The following is a 15,129-nucleotide window of genomic DNA, read 5'->3' as shown; positions in this document are numbered from 1 at the left end:
TAACAGTGGAAATATAGGTACCTGGGAAGAACAGTGCTACTAGAATTTTTTTTATAAAACTGCTCTTTTGATAAAATAAAATTGATCATATTTATAATTGTTGAAGCTGGGTGATGGGTATGTTTGAAGTTTTCCATGAAAAAAGCTAATGTTAAAAAAAATCCAGTTCTTCCAAGAAATAAAGATGAATGTAAGATCCTTGAGGAAAAGACTGAATCTTTTCTGTATGTGGAAAAGGTTGTTTTGACTAGAGTAACAAAGGTGACACCAAGCAAGAATCTAGTAGCAATTTTGCCCAATTCCCTCAAGTCCCAGAAACACCTGTTTTTCCCAGGTAAAAATCCCCCAAGCACCAGAGGAAGCTAGCTATACCTGGTGGGTGAGAAGACTTTGCTTATATCACAGTGGTTCAAGAATAATCCTTCTGACAGGCAAGTTTCCAAGAGCCATAGTGATTACTCCCATCGACCGTCTGCCCATACCTCACCTACCTCAGCAATTTATTTCCACGGAATTAAGATTTAATGTTTTATCCTAAGTCTTTACCATAATTTAATACAAGAAACAGTGACAGAAAAACCAAATCTCTGTCTACTGTAATTTTTTTTGAGGAATATTATTTATTGTTACTCAATGTCCCCTGTAAAGGGCCCCATATGATACATTCTATTAAGAATGTAGTACTAGAAAATAACTGGTCTCTTCTGAGGAAATAATATGTTACGAGTTACAAAGAATTAGCTAGCCCATTGTATTACTCCCTTTTGTAAGCACAAAGCAAAACTTAAGGTTTAATCACATAACTTATCCAGAGACAACAGTTTGCTTTAGGACTTCCTGAAAGCCTTTAAAAATACCAAAGTACCATATGAGGAGTCTGAAGTACTTTCTGTCTCACAAGGTTGTCAGAATATACTCAAAAGCATTTTTAATTTGTAAATGTTCTACAGAGATAAGTATGTTATATATAAACAGCAAATTACAATGTATCCAAAATGACATTAGGTAAAATGACCAGACAAAAACTGCAAGGATATCAAAGATGAACAGACCTGCTTAAACGAGGCTAGTGATGTTCCCTTAGCAATCAGGGACATGAGGTGAGAGGATGTTGGTGAAGCTACGTGAATCTGTTACACAAATTGTACTCCTAAAAAATCGCACTCCATGACAGTCCCCAGTGATTCACTAAGAATGCTTCAGAAAAATCAGATTTACATTTGAAAAACAAAAATTTGGAAAAACATTCAGCTACTTACAGCAGTGATTATTGGAAAACTGACCACAGCACTGAGAGCATGATTAGCTATGAACCAACAGCAGGTGGCTATTGCCCAAAGAACTCCTGACAGGAATCCTGAAACACACGCAAACAGCGGACACTTACAACTCACGTTCCTCTCCTGAAAAATCCACTCCAAATAAAGTAGGAATATTAAAGTGCTCATATCAATGCATTCCCATCGACATATTTGGCCAACATCGTTTTATGATCATTTTGGAAACCAAGTCATTTTTTTTGTTCTTGACTCCTGTGGGTATAATTATCAAACCTTTCATTTTATTGACATTAAATAAAATACCCAAAGTTGTAGGTGATGTAAAGATTGGGTAGTGGAGAGGGACCTAGGGAAGATACTGGATCTGGGCATGCTCTGTGAACACCATTTACTTTAAACTTTCAACATAAAAATATGTGAAATTCAGAAGAGTGCTTATAGCTAAGGGGAAAAAAAAAAAAAAAGCTCCTAGAATTTGAATGAAAATACCAGATAAAATTTTCAGGATACTTTAGCTAGGTGTTCGATAAATACCCTATCATTTTTTATAATGGTATAAAGGGGCATACTTTGACCTAAATGAATCAGGTATTCAAAATGAATCTCTGATATATGCTTTATTTTGTTCTTAAAAATTTTTTACTTGTGGACTTATATACCAAGTTGCTTTATGGCAAACTCCTAAATAAGTGAGAAATTATATGTATTTTTCACCACCAGTGCCGAATGGATTAAGTCCAAAGCATGTGCATTTATCATATACTCTTTTCAAACTCTAAAACAATTTCTCCTTATTTTCCAGAGAAAATGTTTGTTTACCTAAGTAACTACAAAGTTCTATTGACTCTGACTTTTAATAAGCATCCTTAGATAATGAAGAAGAAATAATAAAGTCTGATGGTCAATATACAATGTATTTTGGCACAGGAAATCATCTTAGATTCACTGTTCAAGTTTCAGGTTCTGTAATGACTGGCATTTCATATCAAGTTTCATGGATTTTAAATCTTTCATATTTAGTGGTGAGTTGGGCCAAAGCAATAGGGAATGAACATACACACAGACACAGAGGATGGCTTGGTTTCCAGAAGATGATTATTCAAGCTAAGTGAGTAGAGAATACCTTCACAGAGTAAGAAGATTTTCTGTAGTAAATATTCTTACCTGGCAAGACTGCTTCAGGGTATAACTTAAGGTTATTTTTCATGGCTATACAGTAGGCCAGAAAATAGACTGTGCTTGTAAAAAAGATGCCACTGAAGTGTGCAAAAACGTAGTCTAAATCTGAAAATACAGATCATAAAACTCTCAAATGTATCCTTTTATTCATTTCAAATATATTTAGGTTCTAAAAATAAAACAAACTCACCAAAATTAATCTCAAAAGTAAAGGAACCATTATATTTTATCATCCTAGTTTTCTACATGCTGTTTATACAGACTTTTAATTAACATATTTAAAACTTAGAAATATTAAGTAGTAAATTAGTTACCATAATCAGATCTAAAAGGCTGGTTTTTCTGATTATCTTGGAAAGATAAATAAGAAACTAAATATTACGTGAATATGATCTTGTTTTTAAGAATAGGCTTCAGAATTAATTTTACTAATGGCAATTGTAGCAAATCTCCAAGTAGACTGTAGTGGGGATGATGTGAAAAATATGGGGGAGTGCTGATTTTATGTGGAGACCAGCATCTCTGTTGCAGATGACAGCTACATGGAAGGATATTCAGGAAGTTATCTCAAAGAGGGCTTTATTTAGTTGTTTACTATAGGCCTCATTACATGGGGGGAGTTAACGACACATGATGATGGTCCGATATCTGAGAAACCCCAACCCCATTGACTGTTTATACAGGTCGTCCTTTAGTCATACAGATGGGTATCCCACAGGTTCTTGGCTGGGAAGGTCACATTGGACTCAGTGTTTCTCTCAACTAAAATTTTGACAAAGGTTGAGTGTGGTCATGTTTAAGGAGAAAAGCTTGAAGGTCAACGAGTGTGTCTATTCTTCTAAAAATCTTAAACCCTACTTCTGGATCATATAAGAGCAACACATGTACGAACTACCACAAGGGACAGCACAGCATAGTTAATAAAAGCACAGACCATCTGGTGGGATCTGCAATCCACTACTTGCTAACTTTGAGACTTGGGCCAATTACCTGATCTCTCACAGTCTTAATTTTCTCAACTGTAAAACAAGGATGATAATGGTATCTAACTAATAAGGTTGCTATGAAGGTCAACTGAGTTATTATTGAAATGTGCTTAGAATAGTGTCTAGCACAGGGCATGTAATACTTATGTGTTTGTTAAATAAACGAAATAAAAAACTGCATCTCCCTACAATTATTTTTTAATAAAGTGGAATAAAATGTGTTCCTATTAGATGGCATTAAAGTTGTCATAAGAAAGGTCTCTAAGAATTGATTGTACTATTTATGTGAAGAGATTGTTGGCATTATTTATTATAGCCCAGGACCAAGAACAACCGTACTCCTGGATGATTAGTTCTTTTTATCTTGTGTTCACTGAATTGTGGGACTGATTTGATTTCCCTTGTGCCTATAAGAAATCTTAGAGCCAAATTTATGGCTCATTTCTAGCAAGTGTACAAATATGTTATAATTTTTAGACTCATTCCTGGTTCCATTTTATTTTTTCACTCTTGTTTTTCCTTGTCTTTTAATTTATCCTATGTTATTCTGTTTTTATTGGTTCTTATCCTTTACAGAGGAAAACAATAAAAACACAAAAAGTATTTGTAGAAAATCTTTAAAAAAAGATAGAAGTTAGTAAAAGGTTTGAATGCTAATTGGACTGAATATAAAAAGGGAGGAAGAAACAATGGTGTCTATGCAGTCTATCCACTCAAAGTCTTTCAAATCCCAGTTTTGTCATCAATCTCTCCCTCATGACTTCTGCCTTCCAAATTTCTCCCTTATTGGAACATAAGGGAGGTCACATTAATTTTCTGTATCATCCAATTTAGAACTTTATTACCTATGATCTCATTCTTCTATGAGTTCATGGGTGGAAGCCATGCTTCAACAAAATGATAGGACCCCTGAAGTAGACCCTCTTTCATCTCCTGATGAGCCTGTACAAGGGCGATTGCACGGAGTGTTGAGTTTATACCAGATAGACTCAATCTATCACTAGAAACTGAGATAATCTGGGAGCATTATGTTGGGCTTTTCAATGCAGTACTCTATGCTTTAAAAACAATATCCTCTGACTAGGCTATACTTTGACCTTTAGGAAGGTTATACTTTGACCTTTACTTGATTTGACAGTGATATGTACTGCACTTTAGCTTTTTTTAAAAGAGCAGAAGAATACATATTTTCTCAGAGATTATCTAACTGGAAAATAATCTCCAAATCTTACTGTAAAGCCAGGAACTATGTGTTCAGATCTAAGTAGCCTATATAAACCCTGACTAGAATAAAGTTGATTATATTTGTATTTTGATGATCATATGAAAAGACTCAAACGGTCCTTTATTACTTTTAGTCTTCAGTGGTTTTCTAATTCACCACTTACAATGAAAAATAAGATCAAATCTATGTACCAGGATTTACTGTGATCACATTCCTTTTTTTTTTTTATATTCTTAAGTAGAAAAACAGGTATTAAATTTATTTATAAAGTAAAATAATGTTTTACTCTTACCATACTGGCTTGCCCCTGCGTATACGCTGTCATTTTTTTTGCTGTGGTCCTTGATATAAATGATGGGCACAAATGTAGACCCATAGAGTATTCCAGATATCACTGCAAGACTGCAGCCCCTTAAAAAACAAATATATCACTGTTAATCTTGGCCCACAGCAATATTTCTGACAAACACACAAATGGAATCATAGCTTAAGCATGCTTCAAAGTGTAAATCACAGGCAGTTATGAGGAAATCACACATCTATCTCAAGCTCTGTGACTGTCAAAAGTCAAAGAAATACCTGCAGGGTCAGAGTGGCATCAGAACTAAAAGTGCAACTTTTGCCCCCTACTGCCTAGTTTTGGAAATATACGACTTACAGAAATTGTAATGGATTATCATTATGAATTGTCATTACATAGATGTGACTATTGCTATCATTATACTGTCGGCATAATAGACTTGGCTCCCTAAATATGAACTATTTGTGGAGGGACACCATGTCCTTTGCTCCTTTTTTAAACACTCAGTAATATCCAGCACAGGGCTAGGAGAGACAAAGTACTAAATGCATGCTTGTTCAAAACAACTATCGAAATCCCTGGACTTGCCTATGCCTTCATTGACTAGGGTGTGGTCAAGAAGTGCTGACTTAATTAATTTGGATATTTCAGGTAAAACACTTCCTATTGTAAAAAGAAAATATTTCGTCTTAAGCACTAGAGTCAAGGTGACTCCTCAGACTTTGCATAAGGTAAGTGTTCCCAATAATTTTAGGGAGAGATATTAATATTTTGGAACAGTCCCTTTAACTTAATACAAAGGGCAATGGCATGAAACAGGAAAGAGTTTTAGGCAAAAACCAACAAAAAAACCCCAAACAGGGACGCCTGGGTGGCTCAGTCAGTTAAGTGACTCCCTTCAGCTCAGGTCATGATCCCAGGGTCTTGGGATCGAGTCCCACATCGGGCTCCCTGCTCAGTGGGGAGTCTGCCTCTTCCTCTGCCTACCACTCCCCCTGCTTGTACTTTCTCTCTCTCTCTGACAAATAAATAAATAAAATCTTTAACATAAAACAAACAAACAAAATTTCTTTCCAAGCTTAAAAATAAATTCTTAAAGTCTATTTTAATAGGAACTCACAAGGCCAACCTGGCAATCAGCTCTATCCACAATGGAAATCCCTGTGTCATGGGGAAGAACGGACTCCATCGTCCTGAAAGGGGTGTCCCAGACACAGACCGACCAATAGACCAGGTCTGGCTAATCATGAGACAATCAAAAATGTTTTTCTTAACAAATATTCCCTTAGAAGGGAGAAGCTTTGTGAAAAAAAAATTTTTTTTTGAGAGATCTGTTTTACTCTGAAGCAAAAACAGCAACATATTTATCTTCCAAAGCTTGTTTGTGAGCTCAATCTTTCATTCAATTGACTCAAATATTTATTGAACATTTATTATGCACCAGGCATAGCCTCTTTCCCACTGTGAGGTTAGTGTATATACTAACAGAGGAAATGCTTTATATTCTTGAAGTGCTTATGTGTGCCACAACATAAAAGTCCCAAACAGTCATCAATTGTAAAATGCAAGCTATCCACTTACGTATTATCATATTTCTCTGCTAATCCAAAAACATCCCACAAGAACCTTGAAAATATAAGGACTGCTGGTGAGCCAAACTCTCTCAGTCTCTATGACAGTGAGGGGTATAACTACATGGACCCAAAATATTCTACTATATTTGAAAATGAATATCTTGAGATTATAAAATTGTCTAACACATGAATGTACGGACTTCCAGTGGAGGCCATTATATGCTGTGGCCGGTATTACCGCTTTTACTTCAGGATCAAAAGTGTTGCAAAATGATGCTTTTGTCAGCTACTTATTGGCTAGAGATACTGGAGTGACTTAGAAATTTCTGGAAACACTGAGATCGCGGACCTCTGTACCTAAAAATCCAGCAGGGCACAAGAAAGTCTGTCCACCATGGAACTATGAGAGTCAAAGCTTATGTTACCATTTGCTTCTTGCACTTAGATGAGCATCACTTCACTCCGGTAATCCTTGCTTTAACCAAATATGAAAGAGAATAACAGAAACTCTTCTTACACTGTGCGCTGTTGTACTGTGGAAAGTTTATCCACCCAGGAATAATCAGGGCAGGAATCTTGAGTGTTGTTGATCACCTATTGAAAATATTGGCACAAACCAAGACAAAAACAGCATTCAGTTGATAATGACCATGGTGACAAGAAGATTTTCCATGTTTTTCTCTTCTTTCTCAAACATACTTTAAAATATGAGCACATGACACTATGCAATCTGATTCTGTGCATATCTCCAGACTCAAATGTTTCGGATTCTATTCCTCTTCCATTCAGAAAAGTTGGGCAGTTGGCGACTTCTCTGTTTAAATTTTTTCAGTTTAATATATGGCTATTTTGATACACCTATCAAAAGTAACAGAAGTTAGCAATGCTTGTGTTTCATCTGCATATTTTAATAATCTGTAAAAAAAAAATTAGAACCAAGGAAAACTCAGACTCTTCTATGGAATACTTAAGATTGATAGGTACTTTTTAAATTTCGTTTTCTTTAACTGAATTAGTTAATAAAACATTTCCAGCCATGGTTCATGATTAGGTTAATATTCTTTTTTTAGGTTGATATTCTAAGTCAGGAAAAATTATAAGCCAATTTATATTTCTAATATTGAATGTAATCATCTTTGTCTTTTAGCTGAAATTTCTTTAACGTGATACTCCTAATGCCTTTGTAAGAGATAAGGAACTAGATTTGAATTCTTTGTCATGTGTTAAGTCAAGTTTAGCAATAATGCTTTCTTTCAATGACGAGGAGCTCATAATGTATGGTTGCATAATACCCAGTCACGCTGTTTATGTATCTTTACACTTGGTTTGCTTATATCCTTCCAACGTGCCTAGAAAAATCCAAGGTGGTTAACCTATTATGTATCTTTTTCCGAGTTGCATTTTTCTTTTTCTCTCCCTTGGTATGAAGGGTGGTTGGTCAGGAGGTATCTGAATCCCTGGGGGAGGCAAGGAATATTGGACATGTTCACTCTGTCCCAATTCCTCCATTCTCTCTCTGCAACATTTTCTGGATTAGAGATGTCTATGGGTTAATAAATCTCTTTTCTCTTATCCTTAAGCTAATTATTAACTTTAGTGTCAATTTAACTAAGGTTTCAGTCACTTTATTTGACAAGGGTTTTGAGAGGGGAAGAAAAAAGGGAGAAGAAAAGGTTAGTTTTGAAGTAAGGAGTAGAAGCAGCACCTTCCGGGGAGGCAATGCATCTGTCTGTCGGGGTGTAGGGCTCTGGTTGCCCAGGGCAGCTGGATAGCACTGGGCCCACAGCAGATAGAAGAGAGACTTGAAACAGGAAGGACTGGAGTCTGGGCTCCTGGTCATGGGAGCTGGCCCTGAAATCACTTTTGTATATATAGCCACTGGGCCTTGTGCTTTGTCAGATCTCTTATAGGTTTTCCCTGTTTAATCTAGATTTGCTACGCCAGACTAATTAAGGTTCTTCAAGGTCAAACAGCAACTTCCTACATATTTCTTGTCTTTACCTTTGAGTGGAACAGGATGTGGCAAAAGAGAAAAAGGAAAAAACTCTAAGTCCTACTCCTCCTTTCATATGATTTGATTTTTCCTTTCATTGGCTGCCTCTGAGCTATTCCCCACTGCTCTTCCCAGGCCTACTTTAAGACCTGCCTCCTCCCTATTTCTAAAGTAACTTTCATATTCCTCTTCAGTACTTAGGATCCTCCCATTGCAGAAATCCTTAAGCCATTCCAAAATAGGGGGTCGTATATACATCTTCTAGTTGGGATCTACCATTAATAGATATAAATAGACCTTTGCGTTTGCTGAGAAGCTTTTCTGTGGCAGTCTTGACTGGTTGCTATGTAGACCTAACTATAATAAATATGCAAACATATTGTCGATGGCCCTGAATGAAAAAAGAAAAAAAAAAAGAACTACCTTCTCATCTGTATTTCAAACCTATGCATTTTCCTTTTATCTTAATTTTATGTTTCAACCATATTGTTTCTCATACTCTACTCACATGATCCGTCATTAATGGCGTGGCGTCCACAGAACACGTGCTATTTGGTATTTCACTTTTGATGAACAAAAATATGAAAGCACTGTAAAGAAAATAAATTTTAGTGATGTTTTTCAGAACCCTGGTTCATAGCAAGCTGCCTGAATTTTGTGAGAAAACAGAGCTTAAATCCAGTCCTAATGCTACGGCGATTACTGTCACACTGCCTCTTCAGGGACCACTGAGGTGAGCAGAGAACCGTACAACCCCCATGGAGGAGACTCTGGGGCCTGAGAACACTGCTACACCCACACTCAGATGACCCACTTTTTTTTTTTTAAAGATTTTTTATTTATTTATCTGAGAGAGAGAATGGGAGACAGAGAGCATGAGAGGGGGAGGATCAGAGGGAGAAGCAGACTCCCCGCTGAGCAGGGAGTCCGATGCGGGACTTGATCCCAGGACTCCAGGATCATGACCTGAGCCGAAGGCAGTCGCTTAACCAACTGAGCCACCCAGGCGCCCCTGGATGACCCACTCTTCATGGTCACACAATGGAATGCTACACAGATACAAAAAAAGAAATGAGGACACCCTCTGTGCTCTGATATGGAAAGATCTTCAGAGTATATTTTAAGAGATAAAGACACATGCATGAGCCTGATGACTTTTCCCCCTTTGACATTCTCACGTAATGCATTGTCTATTCATGTCCAGTACCTTTGTAACAAATGCTTTGCTTACCATTGACTTTTGAACCATGTAAATAGGTTAAAATGTGTTAAAATATTAAATTAACTAACTTAAGGAGACTAACAACTCTGGTAGTATGCCTTTGACATTCATTTTTAAAAACATGTTTGCATGGTTCAAAAGTTAAAGCAATATAAGTTTTCAAAATACAGAGGAGGCTGAAATAGCGTAGGTAGCGAAGTGCAGACGAGTGCTTATCATGTGTGATTTTTTGAATACAAATTTAAAATTTCTTAGCTTCCTTAGTTCAGTCTCTTACTTGCTTTAAAAACTTGTATGTTTCCATATTCCCTTCTATAGCGAATTTAACTATCCTTTTTGAGTTTTATTACCCTCTGCATTATGTTCCCCATAACCTGCTCCACATAATTCTCTACAGGGACTTTCGTCTCTGACCTATCCCTGCTCCGACCTCTTCTTCGCCGCCATCTTCCACAACCACCTGCTCTTGCTTGTTTCTCTTTCTTAGCTGAACACAGCATATACTCCCCTCTTCTTATCCAAGCTAAAGAAGAACTGAAGTGCTGAGTGTGACAAGAAACCTCCCCCTCCCAGCTCAGTCCTCACTGACTCTTCCTCTTCTCTGAATTCCCACACCACTAAGAATAGTCATCGCATAACCCAGACCATTTGCCACAAGTCCTTGGAAACTTTTTTCTCTACAGATTTTCTAATTCAATGGAAGATAAGATCTTCTTCAAGGTCCTCAAAGTGCTTAACACTCTGTAAAAATGAATGCATAAAACCTAATTATTTTTTTAAGATTTTATTTATTTGAGAGCAAGAGAGACAGAGATAGTGACAGATAGCGAGAGAAAGAGAGAGCACGAGTGGGGAAGAGAGGGAGAAGCAGGTTCAGCACTGAGCAGGGAACCCGATGTGGGGCTCGATCCCAGGACCCTGGGATCATGACCTGAGCTGAAGGCAGTCACTTAACCGACTGAGCCACCCACTGTACCCCAATAAAACCTAACTAAATGTGTGTATCTTAGTTAAATGTGTGCTTATATACATGTTAATTTGCAAAGCTATTATTAGACATCTCAATTGCATTTTCTTCTCAAAATTACCATGAAAACCCTCAACCCTGTATAGACCAGTGTGTTTTCCTAATAACAATACAGGATGGTATGTCAGAAATACTTGAAGGGTACCAATGAGAAAGCCTTTGAGTGTTTCTTCAAATGACTGTAGGACCCTCCTGCAAATCACTTAGGCTCTCTGAGCCTCAACTTTTTCCATCTAAAGAAATGGGGATGTGCCCACTTTACCGAGCTGTGATGAGAATTAAATAATAATGCATGCAAAATTCTTAGTGTACTTTTGGGAACTGGTAAAATCTCAAAACATGTTAGGAAATAAAGAGCCTATTGGATGGGAGAGGGGGTTTTGAGCGTGAGAAAAAAAAATCAGGGCTAAGAAATCAGTGGTTTTGAGCTTGTGTGGCTAGTGCTTGTCACAAAATAGGTAAGTCAGCCCAGTTAGGTCAAGAGGGGGTACAGGGCACTAAGTTAGGACAAGGTAATGAAATTTATCTTATGTGTATGAACATAAGACCAAATAGATCACAAGGTCTTTTGGGCTGTAGACTTACAGAACTTGGTACAGTGTGTCAGACACAAAGGTCCATGATAAAGTCTATGAATATTGTCAAAAGCATGGAAAGTTTTTAAAAAATCAACTGTTATACCCAGGAGTGCTTCTCTACATTTTTGACCTTTCCAGTTTCCCTTAGATTTGTAACCTTATACATCTTACAATTAGTAGAAATTCTGTGTATGTGTTTACCCAGACAACTTAATTTAACACGCTTTAGTGAGCACCTATTAAGTGTCAAACACTGTGTGACAAAGTCTGATGGTGATGGTAGGAGAGATGGTATTCAAAGAAAATAACAGACTTTGTCCTTCAGGATCTCACAGTTCAAGGATAAAGGAATTGTATGAATAATACAAAACAGACCCTTCCATAATAGAAGAAGTTCAAGATGCCATGGAAATTTGGGGGCAACTTATTCTAATTAGGAATGAAAGGAAATCAAGAAAACAATCCAGGATGGAAAATCTCAACTGATATTTAAGGGAGGCCAAGGAAGCTGAGGAAAAGGTCTTTGGGCTGGGGGAAGTGTCTGGGGTATGGTCCGATAAATAATCCTGGATCAATGATTTGACAATATAGGGAGAAGGCTGATCTAGGAAGAAGGGTTGAATCTGTGACTGTGGAGGACATACCAGATTAAGGAGACAGATTTATTCTGAATTCAATGGGAGTTTCCAAGGTTCTTAATTAGAAGAGTGATGACTGATTTGATAGCAGATACAAGCAGGTTATACTGGCAAGAGGAAAAATGGAACTAGGGAAAGTAGATGTGAAATTTTTTTTATGATCTCATTTCTATTAACTTTTGAAGGTTTACAGTAGTTAAAGTATTTTTGACTCTATGGATGAAGATTAAAAAAATCATTTTTTTTTCATAAAACTTAAGAGCAACCAATTTCACCATCAAGTAAAAGTAAAAACTGGGATTCTTTTCTAAATTAGTCCAAAGGGGCATTTTAGGAACTTAGTTCTAGGCTGTTGCACTGACACCATCACAAATCAAAGTGCAGGATTGGGTCTGGTGTTGTTTCGGTTTTCTTTTCAATATCCAGTGCTCATGGATTAAGTTCTGGAAATGTCCCAATTTTAAGGCAGGGATCTGTTTGGATTCCACCACAGGTATGCTTCTTGGGTTGGATGCTGTAGGGTGAGGCACGTTTGCCGGACCCACGTCGACTACCTAGTAGTCATCAAGGTCAAAAAATTCATCTTCTCCTCCTTGGTAGTCCATTCTCTGGAAATCTACTTGGTACCGCAAGATAACCTCTAATTCCACCAAATCCTTTCACAACCTGAGATCCTTCCTGTGACTTATCTGTGACAATTTCCAACGTAGCACCAAAATTTTGTTATAGTTGTTAGCAAACCATTCCAGCAGGGGTGTGCTCTCAATCAGCTCGTGTTCTTGTCCTGTCTCTTTGTCTGTGAAATGAGATTTATCCTTCTTTTGTTCTAGAGTTAGATAATTTTCTCCTCTTCTATGCTTTGGCAATGAAGCCTGTATCTCATTATATCCAGATTTTCATAGACTATGAGAATCTCTACAGCTTCCATGTCTAAAGTCTTTAGTGTGTCTTCGATCCAAAATAGGACTTGCCCGTGTCCTAGCTGATTTCATCAAAATCTTCTCTTGAATGAATTTCACGTCGGAGAGGACTTCAGTAGATAATAGCTTGGCTGAATCCATTTCACAACCATAGGAAATATCAACTAATTTTAAAACTTTTGATTGCAACCTCTGATCAAACATATCAGATTGATTTAGTTCAGTTTTAAAGTCAGCTGATTCAGCTAAAACAAGACCAGTCATATTCACTTTATACCCAGAAATAAACAGCTGAACAGCAGCTCAGCTACTTTCTGAACATAGTTATGTCGCTTTTTCACTCTTTTTTTTTTTTTAAGATTTTATTTATTTGTTTGACAGAGAGAGAGACAGCAAAAGAGGGAACTGGGAGAGGGAGAAGCAGGCTTCTGGCAGAGCAGGGAGCCCGATGCGGGGCTCGATCCCAGGACCCTGGGATCATGGCCTGAGCCGAAGGCAGACATTTAACGACTGAGACACCCAGGCGCCCCCTTAGAGTGATTTTAGTTGTAGAAACTGACTGATACCATATATAGGAAAAATGTAAGGCTAGAAACAGTCTCGCCTATCCTTTAAAAACTGGACTGTACAGAGGATAAGATCAATAATTTCAATTTTAAAAAGAAAAGCAACAGAAGGTGACCAAACAAATGTGACCATATTCCAAATTTCCTTATACTAATGGCCACGAAACTCCAAGCTTATTCAATGAATGCCCTTTGAACAAACTGATTTAACGGAGTTAAAATAATGAAATAAAAGTTTCCAGAAGGTCCTCTTGGTAAAGAAACATAGAAGGAAGCCAGAATGCACTACAGGAAGAGATCATTGCATTTCTGTGCCACAGACCGAGCTCCAAACCAAGCTGCGTGATCCTCAAGTGCACTAGTTTACCACAGAGCTGAACAACACACACCCAAAGGGAAACCAGCAATTGAGCATGAACTAGCTATTGATACAAATAATGATTATTATAATAAAAATTACCCAATTTATAGAGCATTAGCCATATACCTAGCAGTATACAAAGCACTTAGCATATTTCTTTTCATTTCATCTTCAAAATATTTTATAAGGCTGGCATAATTATTTTCCTCACTTTAGCCCCAGATGAAGAAACCAAGGCCTGGAGAAATTAAGTAATCTGCCCAAGGTCATACGGGTAGAAGTGGGTAGGACATGAATAATTTGCAGTTTTTGAGAATGTACACGTTCTAAAGAAAGAAGAAATATGGAGAAAAACAATGCCTGACGGACTGAGTAAACTGGCCTTAAATTACTATTAAGTCAAAAAGAAGGCATGCTACATTACAATTTGGGGGCATAAAGAAATTGTTTTTGAGAGTGCTATTCAAAGCTAGGATGCCCTGTCAGTTGTGCAAAATACATAAAATTGCCTCGAACCAAAAATGTCAGGAATCTGCTTTTTTAGAATAATCTATGTTATTTCTTCTCCAGTTGGCCTAGGACCACTCTCTTAGGCAACATTTCCATGACAAAGAGATTGTTCCTGAATGTGGCTGGGGAAAAGCCATCATTGCAGGAGGAAGAGAAATATAGTGTTCTTTCCCTGCAGAATAAAAAAGTACCAAAGTCTTTCCAGGCAGGGCTATCCATTATGTGAAGCACTGACAGGGAATATAAATGGAGTCTAGAAGGGAAAGGGGACTGAATTTAAAGTGACCTAATTCCTGCTGGAGTTTTATTGATTGAACACTGCCATATAGAGATTTAAAGTCATTTTCATCCTCATTCATGTGGTGCATACGGCTAGACACAGATACATCCCAAAAACACGTGTTTAAGTGGATACGTGTTTTCATACGTGAGAGAGTAGTTATCTGACTGGGATAAGAAGAAGAGATGAGGGGATAGGAATGTGGAAACTGGCGGGCAAAGAGGAAGTGCGTAATGAGAGGCGATAAGAGGAGAGAATCAAGGGCTATTCCAGAGGCATCGGGGAGACAGCATAACATTTCTTTACACAGTATTGTTTAGTTTGCAAAATAATGTGCCATTTGATTCTAATTTATGAGCTAGGTACTATGATTTTTCTAAAGATCACAGATAAATGAAAGCGAGCTTCAAAGCAGCTCAACGGTCTTCCGGGGGTCTCAGAGCTTTTGAGAACTAAAGCTGGGGCTTGGGACCCCAGAGTTGGCCCTTT

At 37.5% G+C, this 15,129-nt stretch overlaps 1 protein-coding gene and 1 pseudogene across 7 annotated transcripts in view; both read right to left on the bottom strand.

Moving 5' to 3' along the window:
- TMEM144 (transmembrane protein 144) overlaps positions 1 to 15,129 on the bottom strand; it is a 57,028-nt gene that overhangs the window by 30,818 nt on the left and 11,081 nt on the right. For all 7 annotated transcript variants that reach the window (XR_010409599.1, XR_010409600.1, XM_064585210.1 and 4 more), the window contains exons 6-10: positions 9,047 to 9,128; positions 7,063 to 7,139; positions 4,963 to 5,081; positions 2,445 to 2,564; positions 1,260 to 1,357 (exon numbers count right to left, since the gene is read on the bottom strand). Coding sequence is in view for 5 of the 7 variants with exons in the window: in XM_064585210.1 (XP_064441280.1) it covers positions 1,260 to 1,357; positions 2,445 to 2,564; positions 4,963 to 5,081; positions 7,063 to 7,139; positions 9,047 to 9,128 (496 nt within the window). In the remaining 2 variants the exon portion in view is untranslated. The remainder of the gene's footprint in view (positions 1 to 1,259; positions 1,358 to 2,444; positions 2,565 to 4,962; positions 5,082 to 7,062; positions 7,140 to 9,046; positions 9,129 to 15,129) is intronic.
- LOC123847697 (eukaryotic peptide chain release factor subunit 1-like) lies at positions 9,137 to 13,622 on the bottom strand (annotated as a pseudogene).

The sequence above is a fragment of the Mirounga angustirostris genome, unplaced genomic scaffold (genome assembly GCF_029215605.1).
Source record: "Mirounga angustirostris isolate CCGP_5_RB_7025 unplaced genomic scaffold, mMirAng1.0.hap1 SCAF_2, whole genome shotgun sequence".
NCBI classification, from domain to species: Eukaryota; Metazoa; Chordata; class Mammalia; order Carnivora; family Phocidae; genus Mirounga; species Mirounga angustirostris.
The sequence above is the reverse complement of the archived record's forward strand: the minus strand, read 5'-3'. Positions and strand labels throughout refer to the sequence as shown.